The sequence below is a fragment of the Anabas testudineus genome, chromosome 14, assembly GCF_900324465.2.
Source record: "Anabas testudineus chromosome 14, fAnaTes1.2, whole genome shotgun sequence".
NCBI classification, from domain to species: Eukaryota; Metazoa; Chordata; class Actinopteri; order Anabantiformes; family Anabantidae; genus Anabas; species Anabas testudineus.
In genome coordinates, this window is record NC_046623.1 from 4,171,754 (window position 1) to 4,197,627 (window position 25,874).

Here is a 25,874-nt window from a genome sequence, read left to right on the forward strand (position 1 = left end):
TACCGTCTGACTCTGTTCATGCTCCGCCGTGCCTGCAGGGGGCGCTCAGTCTGAAAGAGCACACATAGAACAGACGCACTTGTGTTTCTCTTCGGACACATTTCCCCTGCGCACCGTCAGAAAGAAGCGCCGCATTTTTCCATTTTCACAAGTGTGGCTGCACAGGTGAGTGTAGAGATCACACAACAAGTGGATTCATTTGGTAGAGCTGGGTGGTTTTTACATTGTTACAGCATTGGAACAATGTTACGTACTGTAAGATAAATCATGTCCACTGGATACGGTATTACACCTTCATCGGGTTGTAATAGTTCTCAAAGAAGACAGCAACCTATGAATGGAGCTAGCTAGTGTGCTAACATAACATTAGCTTCCGTTAGCATATTATTCTGCACAGCTAGCGTTGGGAAGAAGGTAGGAGGTTAGATTTGTAGCTTCCGTGTGTCATTTAATTCAACCTGAGTTTACCAACAGCGAAAGTTTGTCTGCTTAAATGAAAAAAATGATCATTTCTGTACATAAAAGCTACAGAAGTGTGGCTAAGCTATACATTGAGCCACTCTTGTGTTGTGGCATGCGACTGTCACTATGACAACAGGGTAGACTCTACCAACGTTAGTTTAATTTTTGTAGCTTCTCCAGAATCATTAATTTACTAAATGTTAGTTATTTATTTGGATTAGAGTTAACACTTAATGTCGTTTTAAATAGAAAAGAAGAAACATCAACAGAGGTAACTGCTAACTTAATGTTACAGAAGAGAATAGCTCTGCTTCTGCATACATTCATTGTAATTTTCAGTTGTTTGACTGTAAACGAAATGTGAAGTATGATGTTAACTAGCAGATCTGTATAAGAGCACTTAAAAATGTTTGTTACATAAGTCAGAGATCTTTATGACGCGTAGACTGAAATTGTTGTTAAAAACGTCACAGCATTTCATTTTCAGCAGTTTCACAGCTAAATAAATGTATAGTACCAGTATATCAGGAGTTGTTTGGATCTATTATATGATTTTTATTTCATGATTTTAAACGGGCATAAAAGGGAGAAAGGGTGGACGTATTATTCATTAATGGTAAGACACTTGTAATATTTTTTTACTTATACAGATGGCGACTACGAAGGTTCCAGAGGTTCGCGACATCACACGGATCGAGAGAATTGGTAAGAATCTATATTTCCACTGGGACCCTGACAGTCCAGCTGTTTATGGATTCACATTAATGATTGGTTAATCTGGAATCTGGTTTTAACATCCTCTCTCACATAGGTTAATATTTATATGTTAATGATTTATCTTGCGTCCAGGTGCACACTCTCACATCCGTGGACTTGGTTTGGATGATGCTTTGGAGCCAAGACAGGTAACATCTACAGAGAGGCATTTAATTTAGATGGAAGTATATTTCCATAAGGAAATCTTCTTTATTAGAATTCCACGGTGTCCCACGGTGTTAGAATAGCTCAGTATATGATTATAAGCAGGAATGTTGTGAATTCAACTCCTATATTGGTTTTCATTGTAGAATGACGTGTATTAACATGTGTAGATTTTGGCTCTAAGCATACCTGTTTCTATTCTTCATCAGGTGTCCCAGGGGATGGTAGGCCAGCTGGCCTCCCGTCGGGCAGCAGGGGTCATTCTGGAGATGATCAAAGATGGTCACATTGCTGGCAGGGCAGTACTGATTGCTGGCCAACCTGGCACAGGAAAGACTGCCATTGCTATGGGTAAGGGCCACATTGGAGGATTTCCAGAACACAATGTCATTTAGTCATTCTCCCCTGGAGATAATATTGTTGTCTTGCATTGATGTGTAATTGGTTCAAGTTATATAGCTATGTAATTTTTTAATGCAGGCATTGCCCAGTCCCTTGGCCCTGATACTCCCTTCACAGCGCTGGCTGGTAGTGAGATCTTCTCCCTGGAGATGAGCAAAACTGAGGCACTCAGCCAAGCTTTTAGAAAAGCCATTGGAGTTAGGATCAAGTGAGTGCAACATTTGCATTTGGTAAAAGTTATTGTTAGGAATAAATTGCTCTTCATGTATTTTTGTTATTTTTTTTACAGAGAAGAAACAGAGATTATTGAAGGGGAAGTGGTAGAAATCCAGATCGATAGACCAGCTACTGGAACAGTAAGCCATTCACTTTGCTGTCAGCTGCAAACACATTCACAGTTTATTACAAATGTATTTATTTATTACAACTTATTATTTGTAAACCCATTTTGAGCCTACTTTAGAAAATAATTGTAATGAATAATTGTATACATAATCTGCTTGACATTATTTAAAATAGCATTATCCAGTTATTGAAAAGTTACTTTGGTTTCTGTCAGGGTGCTAAGGTGGGCAAGCTGACTCTAAAAACTACTGAGATGGAGACAATATATGACTTGGGCAACAAGATGATTGACAGTCTCAGTAAAGAGAAGGTTCAAGCAGGGTAAGTCTCTTGTATCTTTATACAACTCGTCACCTGTTTATTCTGAATGTCATTATCACATGAGGCTTGTTGGACATGATCTAAATGCTATTTCTCTGTTTTCTATCAGAGATGTTATAACCATTGACAAAGCCACGGGAAAGATCACCAAGCTGGGCCGCTCTTTCACCAGAGCCAGAGACTATGATGCCATGGGAGCTCAGGTATGCTGTGCCATCACTAACACAGGTTTTCACATTTATAAAGCATCTGAATTGCTTTTTAAAATGTGTAGTATTGAATTATGTTTTTAAAAGTTAGCATTATTGTAGGGTTTTAAATTAGACAAAAATACATTGGATATGAACTTTAACTCTTTTACTAAGCAGCAATTGATGATTCATTGATTCATAAAAGTTATTTAGCTAAAGTTTGTTTGTAATTAACTGTCATATTTGAAGAGTAGTGAGACAGGTCATTTAATGAAATCCCTAACTGAAACTGAAATAGATTCTTACTGTCTTTACAGACACAGTTTGTGCAGTGTCCAGAGGGAGAACTGCAGAAGAGAAAAGAGGTGGTCCACACAGTGTCCCTCCATGAGATTGACGTCATCAACAGCCGTACACAGGGCTTCCTGGCTCTCTTCTCCGGAGACACCGGAGAGATCAAGTCTGAAGTCCGTGAGCAGATTAATGCTAAAGTGTGTGAGTGGAGGGAAGAAGGCAAGGCAGAGATCATTCCAGGGGTATGTTGAAGTCGGTCTACAGGAATGTGATTGTTTTACCTTATGCTTATGTGATTGCATTCGACTAATTTTCCCTGTGTTTGGCTTCAGGTATTATTTATTGATGAAGTCCATATGTTGGACATGGAGTGTTTTTCTTTCCTGAACCGTGCCTTGGAGAGTGATCTGTCCCCAGTTCTTATTATGGCAACTAACAGAGGCATCACTCGGTACTGTCTTCTTTTACTATATCTCATGTAATATTACATTATGGATGGATATCACTATATATACATGTCTTACTTGTATGTTGCCACTTTTTCTGTCAGTATCCGTGGCACAAACTATCAGAGCCCTCATGGCATCCCCATCGATCTGTTGGACCGCCTGCTCATCATCGCCACCTCCCCTTATACTGAAAAAGAGACGAGGCAGATCCTTAAGATACGGTGAGAATGTGCTCTGGTCCTCCGCCTGCAAAGCTTGTTTCTTTGTTCCCCGCAGAGATATTAAGACAGTCTGTGTGGTTTTTATTTTAGGTGTGAGGAGGAGGATGTGGAGCTGAGTGAAGAGGCCCACACTGTACTGACTCGTATTGGAATGGAGACATCACTCCGCTATGCCATCCAGCTTATCAGCACTGCAGGACTGGTGTGTCGCAAACGCAAGGTGAGCCCAGTTTGAATAAAGTATGACAATACCACTGTTATCAGCGTGTCATGACTGCCTTTGGTGTCAGTGTTGAGGTCATCTGTGTGCTCTGAATTCTCCAGGGGACTGAAGTTCAGGTGGAAGACATTAAACGGGTTTATTCTCTGTTCCTGGATGAGGCCCGATCCTCGCAGTACATGAAGGAGTATCAGGATTCCTTCCTCTTCAATGAAACACGTGAGTTTGCTCTTCATCCTCTCTGAATCCTACAGGTTGCTACAGGTCAACAGTTCATCCAACAATGCAGTTTTCACATGCTTAATAAAGCTGCTTTTCACCAAGCTGAGGGTTGTAGTTTCAGAGCCGAGAAGAGAGGGAGACAGTTTAAGTAACATCCAAACAAATGCAGATTAGCATGTTTTTTCTTTACAAAACCTTTATGACTTGTACATAATAAGTAAAAAAACCAACATACACTTGTTCTTCCATTTCAGAAATGGCTCAAATGGACACCTCATAATGATGATATCTGCTTTTCTTTCTTACTGTGAAGATTTTATGTTTTCGATTGTCCCCTGGGTGTGGAGTCAATTCAGAACCGCATTCTCCCAAATTTGAATTCAACAAAGAACTAAATTGGTGATACAAAAGTCACATGTATGATATCCTCTACATTGTTGTTTCCTGTTCCACTTCAACACGATTTCAATTTAAATGTATTTTGCTATTTGGCTCAATTCTGAATGTACCTTCTTGTGGCAAGAATATCCATTTCTTTAGTGTTTTTCTTTGTGGACTCATCTTTACATGGTTTATTTTTATGAAAATTATTAAACAGGCTTTTGTAAGCACACTGTTTTCTTTTCCTCTTTGTCACGCAATCTTGAATGCTAAAACTGATTCTATGAGAACACATTTATTAGGACACCCATTAGTTTTATTTTATTTTAGATAATTTAATACGATGACTCACAAACCACGCTGACAGTCTATACATGTCAATGAGATACTATATAAAAAGACAGGTGAGGTAACACCAGGTACCTTATATCTTGACATACATCTAAGAAAGAATCTTGCATGTGTGATCCATCCCTGGCATCTTCTGCAGAATTGTATTTAAATGCACGTGTAGCACATGCTACATGTTAATAAATACAGAGGTTTGGTGATGGTTCACTGGCATGTGAACTCACCACAAAGAAATAGGTAGTAAATTGTAAAAACATTCTGTGTATGATAACTAAGCTGTGCAGACGTATGTAATGCTATTGGAATTATCACCACAAGGTGGAGCCCAAAGCTGTGTTTTGGAGATTAATTTGTTTGCAAACAATATAATGTACATGGTGTACTGAGATAAATGTGAGCTTCTTCTATGCTTCTTAGTAAGCAAGTCAAACTGCATTTCTGACAGCCTTAAAATATGTACTTGGTGCATCATTTAATTTATTTAAAACCGTCTTACTGTATGATGGGTGTGAACTTGTACTGGAAATGACTGCAGCTAGTCCACACCTTAATCTCACTCCCAGTGTGATAACACTTCAAGTGCTTCTGAGCACACACTCCCACACAATTTAGGTCTTCTGTATTTAGATAATCTGATACTTGCAGATTAAGAATCTGCATACCCCATCATCCCATCCTTTTTTGAAGTGTTATTCTGTTCTGGGTACATGATTTGTTTCAGCCATCTGAAGCTGGTTACATGTTAAAACGCCTTAGTTAGACATTCATCAGGATGTTGGCTGCTAATTGATTCTAAAAACAGCATTAAGATGGTGGCTCAGTTGGTAGGGCAGTCTGGCCACATGTCGAAGTGTCCTTGGACAAGACACTGAACCCTGAACCCTTAGCCCTCTCCAAGGGCATTAATAAAGTATCAGTTCCTATTATTATTATTATTTAACAAGTATATTGCAGTTAGCTGACGTACCAATAACTTGGCTTGATGAGCTCTAACATTTAAGCCTCTGTGAGACAGAGAAACATCTTGCAACACTTAATAAAAACCACAGCACACTCCCAGACTTGAATATTACCCACAGTCCTCTGCCAAAACGCTACATTTCTTTCAAAACCTATTAAAGTAGATTAATCAATTTTATCTGCATAGACTATGAGAACTGCTTTGGAAATGAATATTTAATGTTTAGAGCTGGTGGGAGAGGGTCGTGTGTGGATTATCCTGCTGCCTACGTGCCATAAATCCCCCTCCCTCAGTCCCACGAGGCTGCTGTTGGCTGCTGCCTGCTACTGCATCTGATGGATTTGCTGGTTGGATTAAAGCTGGAATAAACGTAATGAGGGTTCAGTTATTTGTATGTAATACTGTCCATGTGTGCTACCAACTTCCCGGGATGAAGCCAGTGTCATTGTGATTGTCATCACAGTGTACTTGATGTGTTAAATTGTATTAATCTGAATCTCTGATCATCTCCGTATTGTATTTAATAATTGTTTGAACACACCTGAACTTAGGACCTTTTTTTTCAGTGTCATTGTGACTCCAGGTCACAGTTGTTTACAGGTCACTCGGCACCTCTGGGTGTGATCAGGTTTTCTTGGATCTCTTCCCGCTCTTTGTCTACACACCACTATCCACAGGCTATGAGGCTGCCCAGCATGCTAACGTGTCGTGGCATTTTGCCTGCTGCCCAGATTTGGGTGTCCTTTTTCTCCACTATTGCCCGAGTTAAAGGATGTTTGTCTTTCTTGAATGTCATTAGTTGAATGTATTCCTATGAAAAACAATTCCTTCTGTCATGAAATGAATCATCACAACATATCTTCATGATCTTGTTATTTTTAAGGGATCTTTTGTAAAGACTTGGAAACTGGAAACTGGGTATTTTACCTGCCTTCTTCATCTGTCTTGACTTGAAAATTACACTTGACTCTTCACTTGACTCGGGTACCTCTCAGAAGGCCTTTTAAGCAGAGGTTAACATCTTGAACTAGACATAGACAAGATTAATTAATTAGAGGCCAGGACAATACTCAACTGACATTCAGTCCTTTAGCATATTTTCTATCTTCCTAACCTCATACTATATTCATATGCCTCTCATGCTACGTTTTCTTTTATAATGTCACATTTATTAGGATTTTAGGATTTAAGCACTATTTGGAATGTGGTGCTCATGAACGGACATAATTTGACTCCATTTCCTAAGGTTTGGAAAGAAAAAACAAAGGAAAGGAAAAATAAAATTTTATCCTTTTTCTCTTTCACTGTCATATGTAAAAAGGCAGAGCGTGCAATTCCTGTGGTAAAGACAGAGCTGAGGCCATTTATATGTTGCTGGAAAAACAGGATTGAGTGACATAATCCTGGTCCATCAAATTTGATGAAAATACATGGACAAATTGTTCGAAACCTTCTGTTAAAGAAAGGAAAAACTCGCAGTGGTCTCTGAAATAACGTGAAAGTAACAAAAGTAATAATAAGTAGGAATTCACTAAAAATGACCTCATGAAAATCAATGCTTTTGCAAAGTTTAAGGTCAACAGGACTGCAGCCGACCTCCCTGGACGTGGCTACAAGAGAAAAATTAATAGAATATTCAAGAGACCAGAACAACTTTCAAAGAGTTAGAGTTGCAATCTAAGGTGTCGTGGGTCCTCCAACAGGATAATAACCCAAAACATACAGCTAAAAACACCCAGTCCTGATCTAAATCCTATTGAACATCTGTGGAAAGAGCTGAAACATGCAGTCTGGACAAGGCACCTTTCAAACCTGAGACAGCTGGAGCAGTCAGGTTCAAGTTATTTCAGTGACCATTGTGGGTTTTTCTCTCTTTAAAGGAAGAGTACCAACTATTTTGTCCATGTATGTATATGAAGGATAACCCTGCCAACAGCCTTTAAATAAATAGCATTGTGACATGGCTTTACTTTACACCTTAAATCAGACTTCTTTTACTACTTGTGAGTTTTTAGACTTTAGAACAAAAAAAGCCACCAAAGGTTTGGGTGGGTGGGGGGGGGGGGGGGGGTGGGGGTGGGGGGGGGGGTCTGAAGGATTAGTGGCAACATGCAGTGTCTTTCACCAACTGTCTCAGGTAGGTCTTTTGCCATCATGAATAATCTAAAAACCCCATTCTTCATTTCTTATTGCTTCTTTAGTGACAGTCTTTAATTTTGTGGCTGGTTGTGTAAGAGATGAGGGAAGTGAGAGAAGAACCTGAAAAGAAGGCTGGGCCTTTAGAGTAAACCCTGGATAATATTAGACTGAAATAAAGGTTTATTGAATGAATGTATGTTTGTCAGAAGAAGACAATGTTGATTTATTTTTACTGTTGATCCTGATTAAAATGGAGGTCCTTGATTGTGAAGCGTTAAAATTCTTGCTAAATAGCGACGTTTGATGTCTGATGACAAGTGATTAAGTCATCACCAAAGCTGGGATGATTTCATTTATAGTCATATTATAAATAACTTTCCACATGCCCTTTCTGTAACACACGGCATCAGTGTAGTGTTTAGAGCTCTGAGACTGAGGCACGACATATTTCTTATATCGGCATTCTAACATGTTCACAATGGAGTTCCTACCGTTGCATGTTGCCGTTTGATAATTAGCATTGTAAATTGGGTATTTGTTGATACCAAGCTTGATTGCATTAGCGTAACCAGTTCTGTTTAAGTAGCCCTTAATAACTAACTCCAAACATTACTGGATAAACAGCTGTCACATTAGTAAACTTATAGATGGTCACAAAGCTTATTCTACATCTTCTTTTCTTCTTTTTTCAGACATGATTGATACAAACAATGCATCCACATGAGAAACAATAAATTAAAAGTGGATGTGAGTCAGCATTGACTGACTTTTATGTTAGCTGAAACCCATCCAATAAAATAAGCCTTTATTGGATGTTGATATTGATTCTTGGGATCGGCTTGGAGCATCTAAAATGCACAAGAAAATTTATAGCATTCCAATAATTATCAAGATGTTAGACTAAAAACCTAAAACGTTAACTCTGTGGTGGTGCTGGAAGAGAAGTCAGGCTTCATCTTAAAATAACTAATGAGTGTTTTTTTACATGTGGGTCTGGTGCATGTCTGAGTTTCAGCACAGAGACGTTTTGCTTGACAAATGGGAATTTGCAGGTATTCAAATCAACTGCTGCAAAGTATTAGAGCATAACTGATTGCACCCAGTTAGAGAGCACTTAATTACCCTGGGAGACACAATAAATATTATGTATAATGCATTCCTGGAATGAAGAACCTTTAATTACACAGCAAAAGAAAAAAAGGATTAATTTTATCCTTTCATAATAAGTCATGCTGAAAACACCTAATAGTATTTTATTTGCATAGTATAAAAGGATTTGTATAAAATTAAAAGGGTGGTTGTGTTTGTTCTATTTATCTATTAATCAGTATCTGTGTATTTGTGGTTTCGTGGCTGGACACCCCTCTGTATAACCAGAAAGCCATTACTGTTTGTTGCATGAACGTGTGTGTGTGTGTGTGTGTGTGTGTGTGTGTACATCCTATATGTACAGAGACATCCTCTGCTTCAGCCTGCACTCTGCACAATTCATTCACAAGTCATTCACAAAGCTGCTTCCTTGCCTCTCGCCTGCCGTGCACACATGGGCATAAATAGCCTGTGGAAGTTTTTCTAAATTGACTCGTGCTGCATTGGAAACAGCGGTTCTAAATATGGAACTATGTGAGCTAAAAACAGCAACTAAAGCCAAACAACATCATTCACTCTTTGGTAAGTCAAGCATAAGCTCATGTTTAATTCAGAAAACTCCGGTATTCATAATTCACACTTGCTGCACCCTTGACACTGAACCCACTGTGGCACATAACAAGCACAGTTGCGCTAACACTATTCCGCTGTCAATTTACATTACATCCTTCTTACTAAGCATGCAAATCAAATTAATCTCTTATCGAGTCAGGGACCTCATTGGCACAGTTTGAAGTGAAGCTACTGCTTCAAGGACTGATCGGAGACAATCATTACCACTGGCTGGAGGGTAATGACGACAGCGATCCTGACCATTACTTGCCATTCACATCTTCTTGTATCGTTTTGCATTAGTTCCTTCATTGACATTGCTCCGCTCGCCATGAAGCACATATCTTATCCATTCCACATGGGTAGATGGAAAAGGGGGGGGAAGAAGTCTCATGCTCCCTGTGGAATGTATGATCCGCCTCATCGATGACACACATGCACACAGACCAATGCATTAATGCAGACTTTGACATAATAAGGTTGGTTGAATCCCCAGGCCTGGCAATCTATTGACACATGAAAGCAGTGATGCTCAACAATGGGGAAAGGAAGAAGAAGTGGAAATATTTTTCAACTCAACAAAATGGGAAGCACTCATGCAGATGAATGAGCTCTATATGCTTTTATGTCATCTGTTGATCTCCTGTGCAGCAGAAATGTTGTTTTGCTACAATCATTGTTTGCAAAGTAAAGGTCACACAGTTGCTTCATGACGTCTTCTCGTAATGACAGTGGTTGAAAACTTGAGCATGTCTCTGCCTCAAGTAGACCTCTAATGAAGCAAAGAGCTATTTTTTGCCTTTTCCCTTCAATTGCACAGCCCGAAGAGTTATTTGTTGTTTTTCATTCTCTGTTACTCCTTGTAATCCCTCATGCTCAGTCCTGTTGGTTGAAAGAAATATGTGCTGCATGGGCCAGTGGACAACTGTCAGCTTGCATCTTTGTTTTCACATGGTACAGCGTGTACCAAAGTCTTTGCTCATTTCAAGTTTTATTTCTATGAAATTCAAAACCTAATTGTACACATGCCGCCCTAAAATAAGCACTTAATGGTGGAACAGATCAGCCAGTGGAAAATAGATCCTGTATCTCACATACAGATGACAGTATTTCACCAGATGCAAACAGAGATTTCCCTACTGTTTCTACCACACTTGTTTTAACTGTGCTTCTGAAGTGTGAAGCAGGTTGGAAAAGTCGGTGGATGCCAACACAGGAATAGGTGAGAGATTCGCTGTGGATGTGTGATACTGCAGACTGCAGACACCTCTGTTTCATGTGTTCTTTTGCAGACAGCCTATTCTGGCTTTGCGTGATCAGATGTGCCATCATTTCCTTTCCCTAAAGTGACCTTTATTTGTTTTGTGCTGATAACGCTGCATTAATCATGAGCTCAGTCGAATTACATCAACATCTCTGCCTGAAACGGAACTTTTTGTGAGGTAGTCTGAAAAATACATTCCCACAGAAGCGATAGTGTCTGAGGTCACGTATTCCAGCTGAAGAAGGGTGGCAAATCTTCAAGAAGAAACATATAAATCAAACAGATTACACTTCTTGTTGAATAGAACAATCCACTGGAGGATAGTGTGTGTCATGTCAGAGGAATTAAATGGGACTGTGGTTGTCACCACAACATAAACATATTGTATTCTGAGTTTGTAATGACACGCTGCCAGTTTGGATGTACGACAGATACCATTTTAGATTTTTAATGTAAACCTTTACATCAGCTTGTTGACACTTTACTAACACTGTTATAGGGACGGTTCACCTCAAATAAGAATTTTCCATCTCTTGGGATTAACATAGAGTTTATTTTTTGATATTTTTACATGTATTTCACTACATGACCTAACGTATTGTACATATTAGCTGGGTTATTATCTGGAAACAATGGAAAAGGTAATAGTTTTGTTAATGTAAATGTCCAGCTTGCAATTTACAGTATACATGGCACTTGGATGGCACCAGTTAAAGTTAAGAAGCACAGGAAGGAAAGAGGTAAAGCTTTTTAGTTTGGAAGGGAACCTGAAATAAATGACACCATAGTACTAAATTGTTGACTTTGACTAACTAAAGTCTGCTATATTTTTTACAATGCACATCCAATACACTGCAACAGCGTTTGGTTACTTAGTACTTTAATGAGTGTCTCAAAAAGTTGTGCTGAATTAAGCATATTAGTCTGCCACTGCAAATCAAATATACTTTTAACTGGTCCTGAACACCGAACAGTGCTGCCTTTAAACCCCGAACAAGCTGAAATTCTGAAGCCTCACATTAACGGGTGGCTATTTTTGAACCTTAATTTACTTTGCATGTTGTAGAAAGTTTGTCCTCTGTCAGTTTAAGTGGCAGAGCGCAAATGGAAATTCCAGCTCCCCCTTTTCCTGCCTACGCCCCAGTGTTTCCTGCCTGCTGTATGACTAGGTGTGTTGACTTTTATATGTGTCTGACTTTGGGGTACAGCTTGGTCTGACTGTGGGAATGGGTGGTGCTTTCTCTGGGTCATCCATCGACCAAACACTAATTCTCCACTTTGAACTTCCTGTGGCTTCCTATATAATCTTCCCTTCTTCAAACTGAGGAGACTGTTTAAAAATGTAGCTCTGCCTAATTAAAGACCTCACAGCCGGCAACTCAAGGCTTCTTTAGTCCAAATGCAATGTATACTTAGGTATTTCTCTGTTTGTGCAGCCCTGTCATAGACACGTCCATTAGTGCTATTATTTGCAGTTGCACAGGGACGCAATTTGTAGGGTTGATTATTTGCCATGTGAGTAACTCTGCCCTTTCTAATGAACGTCAGCACACAGAGGACCTTTAACTCAGCACTTCCTCACTTCCTGTCAAGGTAAATATTGTGTTTGCTTTTTTTGTCAATGCGTCCACTGTACAAATGTCGTGTCTGTGATGCGTCAGTGTGTCTGTAAACCACTTTGGGAGATTACTTTACAAACTGAGCCTCACAGGGGCCTGGCTCACTGCACCTGAACAATACAGTAGTTCATTCACGGACCTGCGTGGCTTTCTCTCACTGTGATCAAAATCAGGACCTCGTATCAAGTCTCTGCAAAGATGTGGAAAGGAGGAAAAATGATCCGCAGTTCTCAGTGTGTACAAGTGAAAATAAAAAAGGTTTATAGCATTGATGTTTTACCTTTAACCTGTGCATCTTCAATGTGATGTAGCTGAACAAGTGGATTAGTAGATGACAGGGTACAGAAAATACTCACTACTAGGAAGTGACTAAAGAGCAAATGAGCTACTCTGAATAGCTCTGACTATCCTATTTGAGGATGGCTATGTAACAGTTAGGTTACATCCATAGTAATGTCACAAATGCTATATGTACAGTACCTATAATAAACATGATCATAGAAATCTCTGTGCCCTTTCTGTTGTTCAAACCTTCCTAAGTGTCTAATGTGCGTCTAAACAAACAACTGCCCACACAGCAGCACTAACTGAAACCCAACTCTCAATGCAAACACAACCTCAGGAATTGAAAATACTGCTCACTGGAGATGCTTTAATTCAGACTGTTCCCGAAGGAGCAACAGTCAACACTGTGGCTTTCAGCTGACCCAGACAACTTGTGTGGATAGTCACAGTTTGCAAGAATCCACCGTCTTCAAAATGGTTTCCAAACTCCTCTTAAATAATGTTGGAACAGCCCTGGAAATATGAAGTTTAAGATATATTAGTCAGTGAATAGTTTGTTTATGTCGGTGAATGAACACGTCCACCAGTTTCTTCATTAGTTGTTAATTATCTCTCAGTGAGCTGCAGACTGGCACAAGCTAATTAATCCCTTATTTAATGACTAATTGCTTACATTAGTTGCTATTTTTGTGTCCCCCTTAGGCAAAGTGATACATCATACTCAATAGTTACAAAGTAATCCCTCATTACTTACCATTTTACATCCTGAAACAACACATTCTGTAGCTGCTTTTGAGTATTTAATGTTTTATATTGTGATATGTAATTTACACTCTTTTTCTTATTAAATGTACAATTTACCTTTAATTTCATTCCCATTCTAGATTCAGAGATTATAATACTTCTCACTCCACTAACTGTATCTGACAGTTTTAGTTACTATTTACTTTGTAGATGCAGATAACTAATAAACAAAATGTACTATTAACCAGCTGTCTTTACATAAAGTGGTTAAAATCAGCTTTATCTTTACCGGCTGCTGTTTCAGTTCTGCTACCTTATGTTGTATTAATTCATATATTTAATGTTTGTCAAACAAATCTACACTAGACTTGTCTGTTTCGTTCAGTCATGCTATCAGAGCTGTTAAAAATCCACTCTTTTTCTAGTGGAGTACTTGTAAATATTAGAGAAAGTACTTGTAATACTTCCACTTGGGCAAATAATTTGAAGTGGTCCTTGTGGTCACTGGATATCTCTTGGACTATATTTAAAAATTGATCTCTAAAAAAACTAGTTCAAGAAGGGAGAGGGAGACAACCAAGACATGTGTGACTCCTCTGAAGACGTTGCAGCGGGACAGACTGTACATATGACAACTTAGTGCTTAACCAGCCTGAGCTTTATGGTGGAGAGGCTCACATCAGGTCATTGTGGTCTATACTGATTCACTGGACCTGTATAAGTACTGCAGACCTTTAATACAGTACATTTTTATTGACCTGTGGACAGACTTATCATTGTGAAACAATCCAAAGTGAAACAAAGTCTATATGGAGAACGTCTAAAACAGATATTCATTAAGTAAGGGATCAGTATTTAATAGGGAAACTCCTGGTTTCCTACCGATGTGTAACAGGATGGAGAGAAACAAAGACAACATGACTGCATGAAGTGATTAAATAGGTTTATTTCGTTTACAGACATGTACATTTCCTATCAACCCACCGAGGGAGCATCACAGTTCAGTTCTACAATAACATCCTTTAATTTTTCTGACACTTCTCCTGTATTGACTTGCTCTAAAAATAAAAATAACCTATGTTTTCTGCTCAGCATCAGAAATAGGTTTCTTTATACACGATTCTTGTATGACAAGAAATATCCTCAATACATCACCTGAGTGATTATTAACATAGAACTACTCAATACAACGGACGTATACGCCTAAAAGATTGGTGCTAAATCAACTAAATTTGGCAAAGTGAAACTCAATTCATGACCCATCTGACCAGAGCTAACATTCCTTCAGATGATTGATGACAATATGTCAGCACTTACTCGGGAGCATAAAGTGACACGCCTCCGTGCCAGAGGCTGTGAAGTTGATGCTAGGCCATGGTTCAAATAAATCCCTGAACATTAAGTGTGCAAAATGGTTTGATCAGTTCAGAAAAAAATAAAATAAAATAAAATACAAGAGCTATAAAAATGAATGCATACATATTGCACCCCTACATGAGAGACAGATTACCAAATATTTCCAATATTTCCAATTCATGATCACAGTAAACACAAAGAATCTTAGTGATGTGAAAACGTATTGTGTTGTTCTATTGTGATACAGAAGGATGAATAAACAGGCATTTCTAAACTAAATGACATACATCTAGAGTAGCATACTCAAAGTTTCCCTTTAAAGATTATTCTTCATTATAGTAACAAACAAATAAATACATTGCATCCAAGCCATCATTTACAATATATTAAAGTTGCTGCGTGATATAGCTATATATATATATATATATCTATATATCTATTGTAGTTATAAAAACCCATTTGGTAACAATAAAAAAAAAAAACACAGAAAATAGGTACAAGGAAGGTAAGAAGCTTAGTTCATTAAGAAGATGTAGGTGTGTAAACACATCAGGTTGGGCATGATCACATTCAGAGAGCTCCACACAGTTGGAGAGAAGCTAAAGCTAATGATCTGGCATCAAGGACAAAGCCCACGCAGCGCCCCCCCACACCCTACACACACACACACACACACACAGCCAGTGAGTCACGCTCACACATTAATGCTACAAGAACCACCTCGGTGTCTCCCTTGATTCCTTCGCCAAGGTCAATTTATCCTTTGCCTACTGTGTTTTTTTTCTTGGAGGTTTGCAGTTTGCAAAGTGCTTTTTTTTTTTTTTTTTTTTGTCCATTTATTCACCAGTTTTAAAAACTCCAATAGTGGCTTCAAGATTTCAGTACAATTTGTTTCCACCAGCTAATAGACAAGAGCTCCACTAGCAATCGCTCCAGTCCTCACAGATCCTTTTCTTCTTTATAGGAGATTGCATTTCATTTGCATAATTACATTACTTTACTGTAATTCATGCATAGAATGAAAATCTGGGACTATTTTTTGGCTCCTGCAGAGACGTCCTCGGACATTCTGAGCTGCTTTCAAACGGTGATTCCTCAATTATCTGTTATCATTGATAAGAGAGCGCCATCAGTATAACCTGACGCTGGAGGATTCCCCGTCCCCGTCTGGTATTTTGATGTCCCTTACTAATGAACCGACGACTGGGACTGCAGCTCTACTCAAAGGTCCTTTTCTACTAATGTTGGAACGCGATATCTACAACTGTGACGGCAGGAAAGGTCTCTTTTCACAATGCCTGTTATTGTAACCAGACTGGGACCCATCATTAAAAGTGACTCCCATCTCCGTGTGGGTGTTGGTGTCCAGAAATTCAAAACCAACCATCAGAGAGCTACCCCTCTAAAGGGAAACCCAGCTCGCTGATAAGGCATGTAGATAAAAAAAAAAAAAAAAGATTGGTTTGCACAAAATCTTTTTTGTATTGCTTCTTATGTACACACGAGCACAGCTGCTCCTTTCGAAGTAGCATTTCTCTTACTTTTGGGAAATGCATGTACACTATAAAAGATAAAATACATAATCCAGTGTCTACTTTAAATCACCCGGTTTGCTTCCTCGTCCTTCTGAAACAATCATAGGCAGTAACCTCCAGTTTCAAATCAAACATTACACAGAAAAATAAAAAAAATCACAAGGCAAGAAACCCTGTGAAAAACAATGTGCACAACTCTTTCGTCTCTGTCATTCTCTCTGGCACTGTCCACACGGGTTTAAGTGCTAAAAGCCAAAAATAAAAACAAATATCGGGGTCAAAGAAAACACGTGTTGGTGTAAAAGCTCCAATTTTTAAGGCTGATTCACTGACCTTTTAGACGGTAACACCTTCTGGCTCTTGGTTTGACAGCCATGTTTACATGCACAGCAACGCTTTGATCGATTGTGAAAACACTGCGTTCATCATGTGAACGCCGTGCTTACATTTGAAGCTCGTGGTGTTTAATACTGCGAGAGAGATGTGCAGTTATCTGATATTAGGCACATTATTTTATGCTTGTTTGAACAGATCCATAACACTGGGAGAATTATGTTCCTGCAGCACATTTGAACAAGTTGCGTCACTTGCTCCATATAAGTAGACTGTTACAGCTACTGTGTGTTTACGGAGCTGCGAGTCCGTGCGGAGTGAATCGTGGAACATCTGCACAGAAGCAGCAGTGACACGCGTTCAATGCGTAATCACTCATTTGGTAGCGAAAAGTGAAATTGCGGTGTGCATGTAAACATAGTCAGGGTTGAAGTCTTGAGTGTTGTTGGTGGTCAGTGCAAAGTCTGAAGGAATGTAATGGTGCTATGGCACTTGGTGCAGATTGACAGCTGATGTAATAGACAGACAGACAGACACATAAGAGACAGACAGGCAGGCAGACAGGGCAGGTTCATGGTCAGCATTCAGTAGTATGACATCAGGAGTCGGGGGGATTTCATGAGGGATTAGGCCACCCCACCTCCTCCCTGGAAGGTTCAGTGGATCCTCGCAGGCAGAGGTGAGGAGGACACCAGCAGGAGCTGTGGCCCTCCTCACCTGCCTGTGATTCAGAGGCAGTTCAAGGAGGGGCAAGACGCTCCCTCGTTTCCAGTTCTGAGCAGCCTCGGAGAGAGTGTAAAAAGGAAGAGCAGCGGGAGCCAAGAGGAGGAGGATGATCACAGCGGTGATGAAGAGGGAGGGCATGACATGAGCGTGGTTTTAAAGAAGTGGATCAGCTGCCCCCCCTTCCTAACTCCATTTTGTCATCCTCTTTGAGTTTTGGGTGCTCCTTCAGTTGGCTACTCGTCAGGTTGTCACCTGAGAGAGAGAGAGGGAGAGAGAGAGAGAGAGAGGAGGAAACCAAACAGTTAGAGCCTGGCCCCGCCACAGGACATTCTCATGTAATTAATGTTGAGGTCGAAAGCTCCTGGGCCATCTGTTAGGACCTTCCTGATAACGCCTGCACGCTAGGACCAGCCTTTGACCTAAATATTTTCCTGCCCACAGTAACCTGCAACACATAACACTTTAATCGATGCAATCTGCTCTATAGTAAGCTATAAGCAACAGCAGCACACGGCCAATGTATGATCCAGATTATATTCATATTTTATCTGTCTCATCAAATATGAAATTCAGCACCGGACAATGAAGCCCATGGTTTACTAGACTTATATTTCTGAAGGTTCTGGTGAGCAAAACATCGTTTCTTAGGAATTAAAAGTTAAAACGAGCTCTTGACGCACAGACAGTTACATACACAGATCTACTGCAGGCCTACACACTGCACTGCATATATGCAGTCCACATGCAGACATGCTGATGCGTGCCAGAAAATCAACTTCATATAAACAAGGCTAATTAGCTAACAGGAGGATTAGTGGAGTGTACAAAACATCGTGTGGCAGATCCAATCCTTTCTGGGATTAACCATTTTTCTCAGTTATTAGAGTCAGCTGAAAACGCTGAATTGTGCACGAACCAAACTTTAAATTAAATTGCTGAAATGCCAGCACGACACCGAGATAATTAGAGAAGTGAATGCTTTTGATTTGCGTAAGATCGGCCTGCCTCCTTCCTGCCTCGCTATTACTGTGCTGAAGACTGTTGGCAAAGGGGACGTCTGATTGGTCTGGCAAGAAAACACATTCTAATCAAACCGACTTGTAGTGGTTGTTGGCAGGGAGGATGCAACCAGGCTGGCATTCCTATAGGTCAGACTGGTGAAAGAGCAGCATCTTGATGTTAAGGGCCTTTCTGAACGTACTGTGTGTTGAAGAAGAGCCAGGCTGTGGCTGTGCGTGTGTGTGTGTGTGTGTGTGGGTGTGTGGTCTGCGGTTACTCCACCGCGGACCCACTGAGCACTGCAGAGAGATAAGCACGCAAAGAAGGAAAAGTATGTGCCTGCAGCTGTATAAACACTTTTAACAGTTAAAGTTTGGCCAGCAGTGATTAAATCGGAGTTTCGCCTCGTGTTGTAAATGTACTCCCCGAGTGCTACAGGATTGTGGTTACTGAATAAATGAGTGTGAAGCTCTGCTGTCAGATCTCACGCTGCTCTTCTGACAGCCCCCAGCTCGGGGAACCGGCCTCTATGAATCTGGTCATAGAGGCCGGTTCCTCCTGCAGAGGAAGTTAATTGGATCTCAGTGTATCTGATCGCCGTCTGGGATTGCATCACTGGAGATTAATAGCTTGGGATGTTTAACAGTTTGGGCGATTACTGCTTCTCTTCATCTTAATTTATTATTTTCTCTTCTCCCCTGAAGTTTCACTACATACTCTATAAATCTTCTTTCAACTCCCTCTGTTTGCATTTTAATCGTTCCTCAGAGCAACATGTCGTACCCATGGGAACATGGATCACAGCGGGGGTGAGGCGAGTGTCACCTGTCATTGGCGAATGGGTGAACTGTGAACTGTATTGATCTGCTTGTTAGACCCAAGGGAGGAAATATAGCTTGTCGCTTGATTGGATTATCCTTCATACTAAATTTGTTGGAAACCAAGCGGTGCAGACCTCCTCTGTGGTCTCACATTAGAATACTAATGATCAGTTCACAGCCACATTCAACTCTGACCCGATGAAGCTGTAATCAAGGTTCTCTGTAATTAGCCCTTTTGACAGCACAGAGAAAATGCTTTAGCTGCTCTGAGTGACAGAGAACTGAGGAAAGCTTCGGGCTGAGAGCATTAGTAGACACTTAAACGCGATATGTGTGGCAGCCATGTGAGAGCCTGTCATGTCACCTGTCATTAGCCGTGCATGCAAAAGTCACCCTGTCATTGGTAACAGCAGTGCAGCACTTCCAGGGTAAGATCATGGCGATTTTGCATATTGTAACCTGTTAACTACTAAATACCTGATGCTGCAGTGTTCCAAGACATCACACAACTATCTAGATTAATTCCCTCCCTTCAAGACTGCTGTTGCCTCCCATTGCAAATGAACTTGTGCAGCTTTTGAAGTGGCTTGTGACAGTCAATCCATCAGAACCTTCCTTGTTTTGCCACAGTTATGTGTTATGTGGTGATGCAGCTGCAAGCTCTATGCCTGTGGAACTCTGTCATTGCTGTCATAATCAAGGACATGTCGACATTGCTGATTTCAAATTTGACCAGCTGCAGATGTGCAGACGTGTATTATCAGCCAATAATATAAAGACAACTAAATAAGCCTGTAAGTTTTTGCTAATTATTTGTCCTCAGTAACAGAATTCATAGCTATGTATATACAGAAATATTATTTACACTAACAGTGAAGTAATCTTTATGTTTTTTTCCTAAAATGTGTTTTTAATTCAGGCTACTATTGCACTTCACCATGCAAAACCTGTTTTAATGAATGCTACCTCACAATATAAAAGGAGGTTATTTCCTTTGGCATAAACTCTTCGTTAATCTAATTCTAACCAGAATGTTTTCACACTGAGACAGCCAGTAAATTATTGGCAGGTGGCTGTAATACACAGCAGCAGTATGCACGTTCTTGATCAACAGTATTTTTAGGCTACGCTTTGTGTACTTACAGTACTTTGAAAAATGTTAAGAGGACAAATAAATCCAGATAAAGTCACACTGAAATGGTGGAAAGCAGTAAAACCTTGACCTTTTGGTTCAACATGATAACCTTTACAAATAAGTCACATCAGTTTCCTTGCCCTTCTCATCGGTGAGTCGCAGTTTAATCTTGTTATTCTTTGCAGGCTTGTATAGTAGCTCCCCATTGTCCTGCTGTGCAGAACTGTCTGGTGTGCTGCCAGTTATTGTGTTTTTTTCCTCAGTCAATAATTACAGAAGTTTTGCACCATGTGCGTGACTCTGATAAAGACAGGAAAGGGGGAAGTCAGCACAGGTTTTGATAAGATGCCAGACAGTGGGTCAAATAATCACCACCCCAAGAATGTCTGGACACTTCCTGAGTACGACTACACAGGAATTGGATAATAGATTAATCGTTTGTGTATCATCATGTGTACTCTCACATTTACACTGTTCTAAAGCTCTGGATAATCAGTATGTGTTACGTCCAGATCTCCTAATGACTTCTAAACGATGTTTGCAAGGTAATAAGCAGAGTGCTCTATTAATCTTAATGTTTCCTGACCTCCCCTTTGTTATTAACCATGCCAACAGTTAATACCACTGCTAATATGAAAGGCACCAAAGTGTAAAATCTTTAATGAGAAAAGGCAATTTACCTGGTCATACCTTGACTAAGGACGGCGGTCGTGTCAGCTGGCTCAACCTGAGGACAGAAGAATAGATTTAGGCCAAAACAATGCACAAAAACCTTCAGATGGCTCTTTTCAAACAATTTCCCCTTGTTCTGACACTTTTCCCTAACTTTACTCATCTCTGTCTTTCATTCACACTTCGTCACTGTCTGCTTCTGGTCCTCCAGGCTGCAGTACTCAGCCTGCCTTGACCCACGCTGGACCTGTGCTGTCAGGGCGTAGTGCTACGGCAGCTGAAACAGTTCTGTGCTCGCACATCGCTGAGTGTCAGTGTGGACTGGATGAATGCATGGGGAGGTAAAACGCACGGAACCTGAGCTATTAATGGCACCCCTGCAGCCAAAAAAAGCTAACAACCTAGAAATAATAAAGCAGTCTTTAAGGCTGGAAATAGACAGGCGCGCTCCAGTGAGTAACTCGTTCAGCTCCGCGCCTTTTATAAATAGAGCTGGGTATCTGAGGATAGACACAAAGGAGGAAAAAAAAGCTGCAAAGTGCTCTGTAAAGTCAAGGGGAATTTAGAAATTGGGGGCTTTATGGCATGAATGGAAGCTATAAATATCGCAGTCATGGAACAGCCCAAGCTGCGCAAAGTTGCGTCTTGTTACATAAGAGCTGCTGCGTAAATCCTGAGTTTTTTCTTCATTGAGACATTTACTACAAACGTGTACAGTTGTGTAGAGGCCTTTAATATGTGAGGTATGTAGACGCGTGTTTGTCGTGTGTATATACGTGGATGTAATCCAGTGCATGGTTGACCCATTCATACATGTGTCTGAGGAGAATAAGGCAGATTATTGACATTTCTAACTGCAGATTTCTTGGCTTATTATTAAGTCAGTATTAAAATGAACATGACTTCATGACTTGACATATTTAACAATCTGGTAACTCAAATTTTATTCTTATTATTGGCTTACAACTGATCCATACACCATAAATCATAAAAAAATCAAATGACTTATTAACAATCGATTCTTTGTTAATTATTTCTAAAACGTGACATTTCAGACATCTGGCCTCTGCACATCTATATATTTATAAAAATATCTGGAAATAAACGACGCAGCAATGAGCTCTTAGTGCCTTTAAGTGTGTCTGTTCCACATCTGAGACGTCTTAACTCCATCAGCTTTGCCCTACAGCGTGAGATGTGAAAATCAGGGGCTTGTGGTTAGATATAGCCTGAGTGAACATGTGCCATCTGCCCACACTGTGTAATAATGTGGTCAAATAGCTGGAACCACACATTGGACCACAAACCAGTATCTATTACTGGCACAGTGGCAAGAGTGTGACTGAAGTCATTGTTTTGCATATGTTCCCTTTTCCCCTAATAAGGCACAACATGGCGTACTAGTGGCAGCGTTTGACAACTGGACTTTAACTTTAAACGTTATATTAACATTATAGCAAAGAATATCAACAGCTTCGGTGACTTTTACATTAGAAAATGCACTAAAACACAAAGAAGTCCTTCCTATAGAGCTATAGTGGAACCTGACAACATGGGCCTGGCGTGGGAACAACTGGTGACCCATCCCACAGGGTGAAGAAGAAGTGACTACAGACAGCCGTCAGACATCAGGCTGCCATCCTGTCTAAAAATGTACCTCGTCCTCAACAGGAAGGAAGTCATTTCTGAAAGCGCTGGCACCAGGGGAGTAAGTCAGTGTGATAAAAAAGTTAGGAAAATATAGTCAGGAAGAAACAAGAAGTCATGCCTCACCATCTGAATAAGGATGATTGTGTTTGTTTTAGCCTTTTAAGGCCATGACCAGTTACCATACCTTCTGCGTTCACGTTGAGGAAAATATGAACACACGAAGAAAAGAGGCTGCAGTTGGTAAAACTCAGTCTCAGTAAGCACACTTGGACAAATTGACGGCTGGAACAGCTTGTGTCAGCTCTGGAGCACTTTTAGCTGACTCTGGCTTACTTTGGGCTCGAGGGCCTTTCTGAGTCTCGCAGGGTTGGCAACACGGTTGGCATCACTGGGCAGCTTGTGCCTGACACTCTAGTGTCAGGATAAAGAGCATAGCATTGTCCTGAAAGGTCCCTGCCATCTTTGTTTCTGTGTGGCACTGAGTGTAAAGGCAATAATATTGCTGCTTCCTCAGCTTTTTTGCACAGAGGTGGTGTGTTTGGATTTGTTGAGTTACTCAGAAAGTCAGTGGAGGACAACTCGAGCAAGTATTAAATATTTAAAGAATGAATGACTAAATAATAAATGAAATAATGATGAGTTATTCAAACAATGTCTGAGTCACTTACTGTTTCTCAGCCTTCTCTCTGTCATCCAGGAAAAACAGCGCAGTGGCCAGGAAAAACATGCCCCCCAGGACGATGATAAAGGGACAAAGCATGAGGGCATAGCCCAGGCTGAGGAACTGCCACAGCGCTGACATCGTGTAGCTCTGCTGAAGGCTGTCGGAGATCTGCACCCAGGCAAACACACACCCACATCCACACCAAAACCACCACACATACGCACACAGAAGAGAAGAGAAGAGAAATGTATTCACACTAATCATCCAGCAAAAGTTCTCAGAACGTCCGGTCGCGCTCTGACACACTACATGATGCTCTGCTGGTTACACACTCACATTAACTACTGTTTGCCAGAGTGAATTCTGCAGGTTTCATCATACTGACACGCAGCGTGATGTAAGGTGCCCTGTTTTTGTTTTAAGCGAGGCGGGATTTCACAGCTAGTGTCTCATAATGCAGTTGAGGGCTGGCGTTCAGGCTGTCATGTGTGGCTCTGAGGAAAACAACAGCTGGAGAATGGTGGGTGTGATGCGGCCGTTCCTGCCTCCCACAGTCACTCATGAGGCCTAATCTTTAATGCGCATAGATTGCCGTGCCGACAATCGTGACGGAGAAGGGGCTGTCGATCGGAGCTTTTAGCAGATTGTGTGGAGGTATGCACAGCAGGAGCTCATCTGCGTGCAGCGAGACTCTGAGCGGCCATAGGTCACCCCAGCTGAAGCATATTGATTATATGTTAGCGTCAGCAGAATGAGACGGGGGAGAACTGCTGACAAGAGGATGTCCGTGTGCATTCAGTATGTGCTGCCTGTGAGCACAAGCACAGGAGTAAGCAGGATGGTGGAAGAAAATAAATACAATGAATATATGTCCAGCAGCTGTGTGTGTGTGTGTGTGTGTGTGTGTGTGTCGAACCTTTTTCCTCAGGTACAGTAAATTGCCTGAAACTTGCATATTACAACTTACAACAGCTAAAAATACATAGCAAACTGCTGCATGTCTAATTATTGAGCTAGAAGGTATTTCTTTGCACAGATTGCTGTGAGATTGTTCAGTGCCACCCACTCTGCCTGTGGCTGTGTCCTATTCACATATACATGTAGGAGTCCATCATCTGCTACTCAGGGCATACTTAAGTGACAATGCCTTTGTCTACATGTTGACATTGCTTTTATTAATCCCCTTGGAGGGGGATCTTGGATGAAGAATTTCTGATGATCTACAGTAAAGCATGTTTTAAAACAACAGGAAGTGGTAGCTGTGAAGTATGTGGGCAGTGCTATCTGCAGGCGTTCCCACAAAAAGCAACTATAGCACACTGGAAACACCACATTGGTTTGCAGAGTTGGGCACATCATCACTCTGGTACACTTCAGTCACTCACGTCCTCCTGCGGTTGCTTAGCAATAACCACCGGTATGTTTTTCTGGAGATTCTCTACTTTGCTCATTCACAGGATTTGTGCCAGCCTGCATGGATGACTCTGTATCTGCCCGCGCCCAGCCTCAGTGCGTCACGACAACTCCCTCACAGTCGCGTGCTAAACCTCAGCTCAAGAGCCGAGGCAGTGAGTGGTGACGCAGTTGGAGCATTATGCGCTTGTGGAGGAGTGAGAAACCTCCGGACATTCAGCGTGTCACTCGGAGGAAAGTCGTGACCCCGGAGGCTGGATGGAGAAGACCAGGATGACTGGTCCTGGCTAACTATAGAGCCATGTCTGAGTAATTCTGCGTGGCAGAGTTTGTGTGTGTTTTCTTTATTCTGACATTTGAAGCTTGGACTTTTATTGGAACATTACCAGAACAACTGCACTATGTGGTGATGTCCCTTTTCCACATATGCTATATGATTGAAACTAGTGCTGGAGCTGGCAGTTATTTTTTTATTATCTATAAATCTGTCAGTCAGTTGGTTCATTTTATTGTTTAGTGCATACAAAATATATATAAAGCAGAGAAAAGCAACAGAGCAAAGTCAAAGTGTACTGTACTATAGGAAGTGTAAAGTTTATAGGATGAGAGAAACAATTCAGCGCCCGCCTTCAAGAGTCTGATTCCCTGAATTTGGATTTGTTTTTCAATGCCGCTTTTGTTCAGTCTGTTGAAGAACTTGTCGGTACTTGGAGGCAACTTACACCTCCTTTCATCTTGACAACAGTTCAGCATTTCCATTTTCTAAAAGAAAGCAGCACTCTTCCAGTGTAGCTCGGCAGACTGCGGCGTCTGTTGCCAGCCTGTTGTGCCAGACAACAGACAATCTTGAGGATCGGTTTGATTCACTAATCAAAGACTTCCACTTCCTTTGTTAACATGACCCGGGCTCTGAGCCAGAGACATGACAACAAAACACAATGTAAACACTCGACACTGCTCTATCTGAGCAATTTACTAGATCCAAAGCACGTCAGAGACACTAATATAAGAAGTGAAGCATTAGGATGTGTGAACATGTGAATTCTTTATTTACTTTCTTTATGCAGAAATAAGTGT

At 40.7% G+C, this 25,874-nt stretch overlaps 2 protein-coding genes across 4 annotated transcripts in view; one reads left to right on the top strand and one right to left on the bottom strand.

Moving 5' to 3' along the window:
• Positions 1–83: 83 nt before the first annotated feature.
• Positions 84–4,671, top strand: ruvbl2 (RuvB-like AAA ATPase 2). Of its 2 annotated transcripts, none has more exons than XM_026369964.1 (14): positions 84–165; positions 1,113–1,167; positions 1,312–1,367; positions 1,593–1,734; positions 1,864–1,993; positions 2,075–2,141; positions 2,345–2,451; positions 2,561–2,654; positions 2,960–3,178; positions 3,269–3,387; positions 3,487–3,606; positions 3,697–3,826; positions 3,931–4,045; positions 4,303–4,671. In XM_026369964.1, exons 2-14 carry the CDS (start codon positions 1,113–1,115, stop codon positions 4,326–4,328), a joined length of 1,380 nt encoding a protein of 459 aa, XP_026225749.1. In that variant the 5' UTR covers positions 84–165; the 3' UTR covers positions 4,329–4,671. The 2 variants fall into 2 exon arrangements, with proteins under 2 accessions (XP_026225749.1, XP_026225750.1); XM_026369965.1 differs by lacking the exon at positions 84–165 and adding an exon at positions 594–733.
• Positions 4,672–14,419: 9,748 nt separating this feature from the next.
• Positions 14,420–25,874, bottom strand: part of spns2 (spinster homolog 2 (Drosophila)) — a 54,988-nt gene continuing 43,533 nt past the window's right edge. Inside the window, exons 11-13 of one of the 2 annotated variants that reach the window (XM_026370268.1) lie at positions 23,389–23,552; positions 21,089–21,125; positions 14,420–17,695 (exon numbers count right to left, since the gene is read on the bottom strand). In XM_026370268.1, the coding sequence (XP_026226053.1) occupies positions 17,684–17,695; positions 21,089–21,125; positions 23,389–23,552 (213 nt within the window). In that variant the 3' untranslated portion in view covers positions 14,420–17,683. Of the gene's footprint in view, positions 17,696–21,078; positions 21,126–23,388; positions 23,553–25,874 lie in introns of both variants that reach the window. The other variant, XM_026370269.1, reaches the window with a different exon arrangement.

Coding starts and splice junctions, on each gene's coding strand:
- ruvbl2 (XM_026369964.1), top strand. CDS start 1,113: ATGGCGACTACGAAGGTTCCAGAGGTTCGCGACATCACACGGATCGAG. Junction 2,452..2,560: donor AAAGAGAAGGTTCAAGCAGG/GTAAGTCTCTTG, acceptor GTTTTCTATCAG/AGATGTTATAACCATTGACA. Junction 3,388..3,486: donor ACTAACAGAGGCATCACTCG/GTACTGTCTTCT, acceptor TTTTTCTGTCAG/TATCCGTGGCACAAACTATC.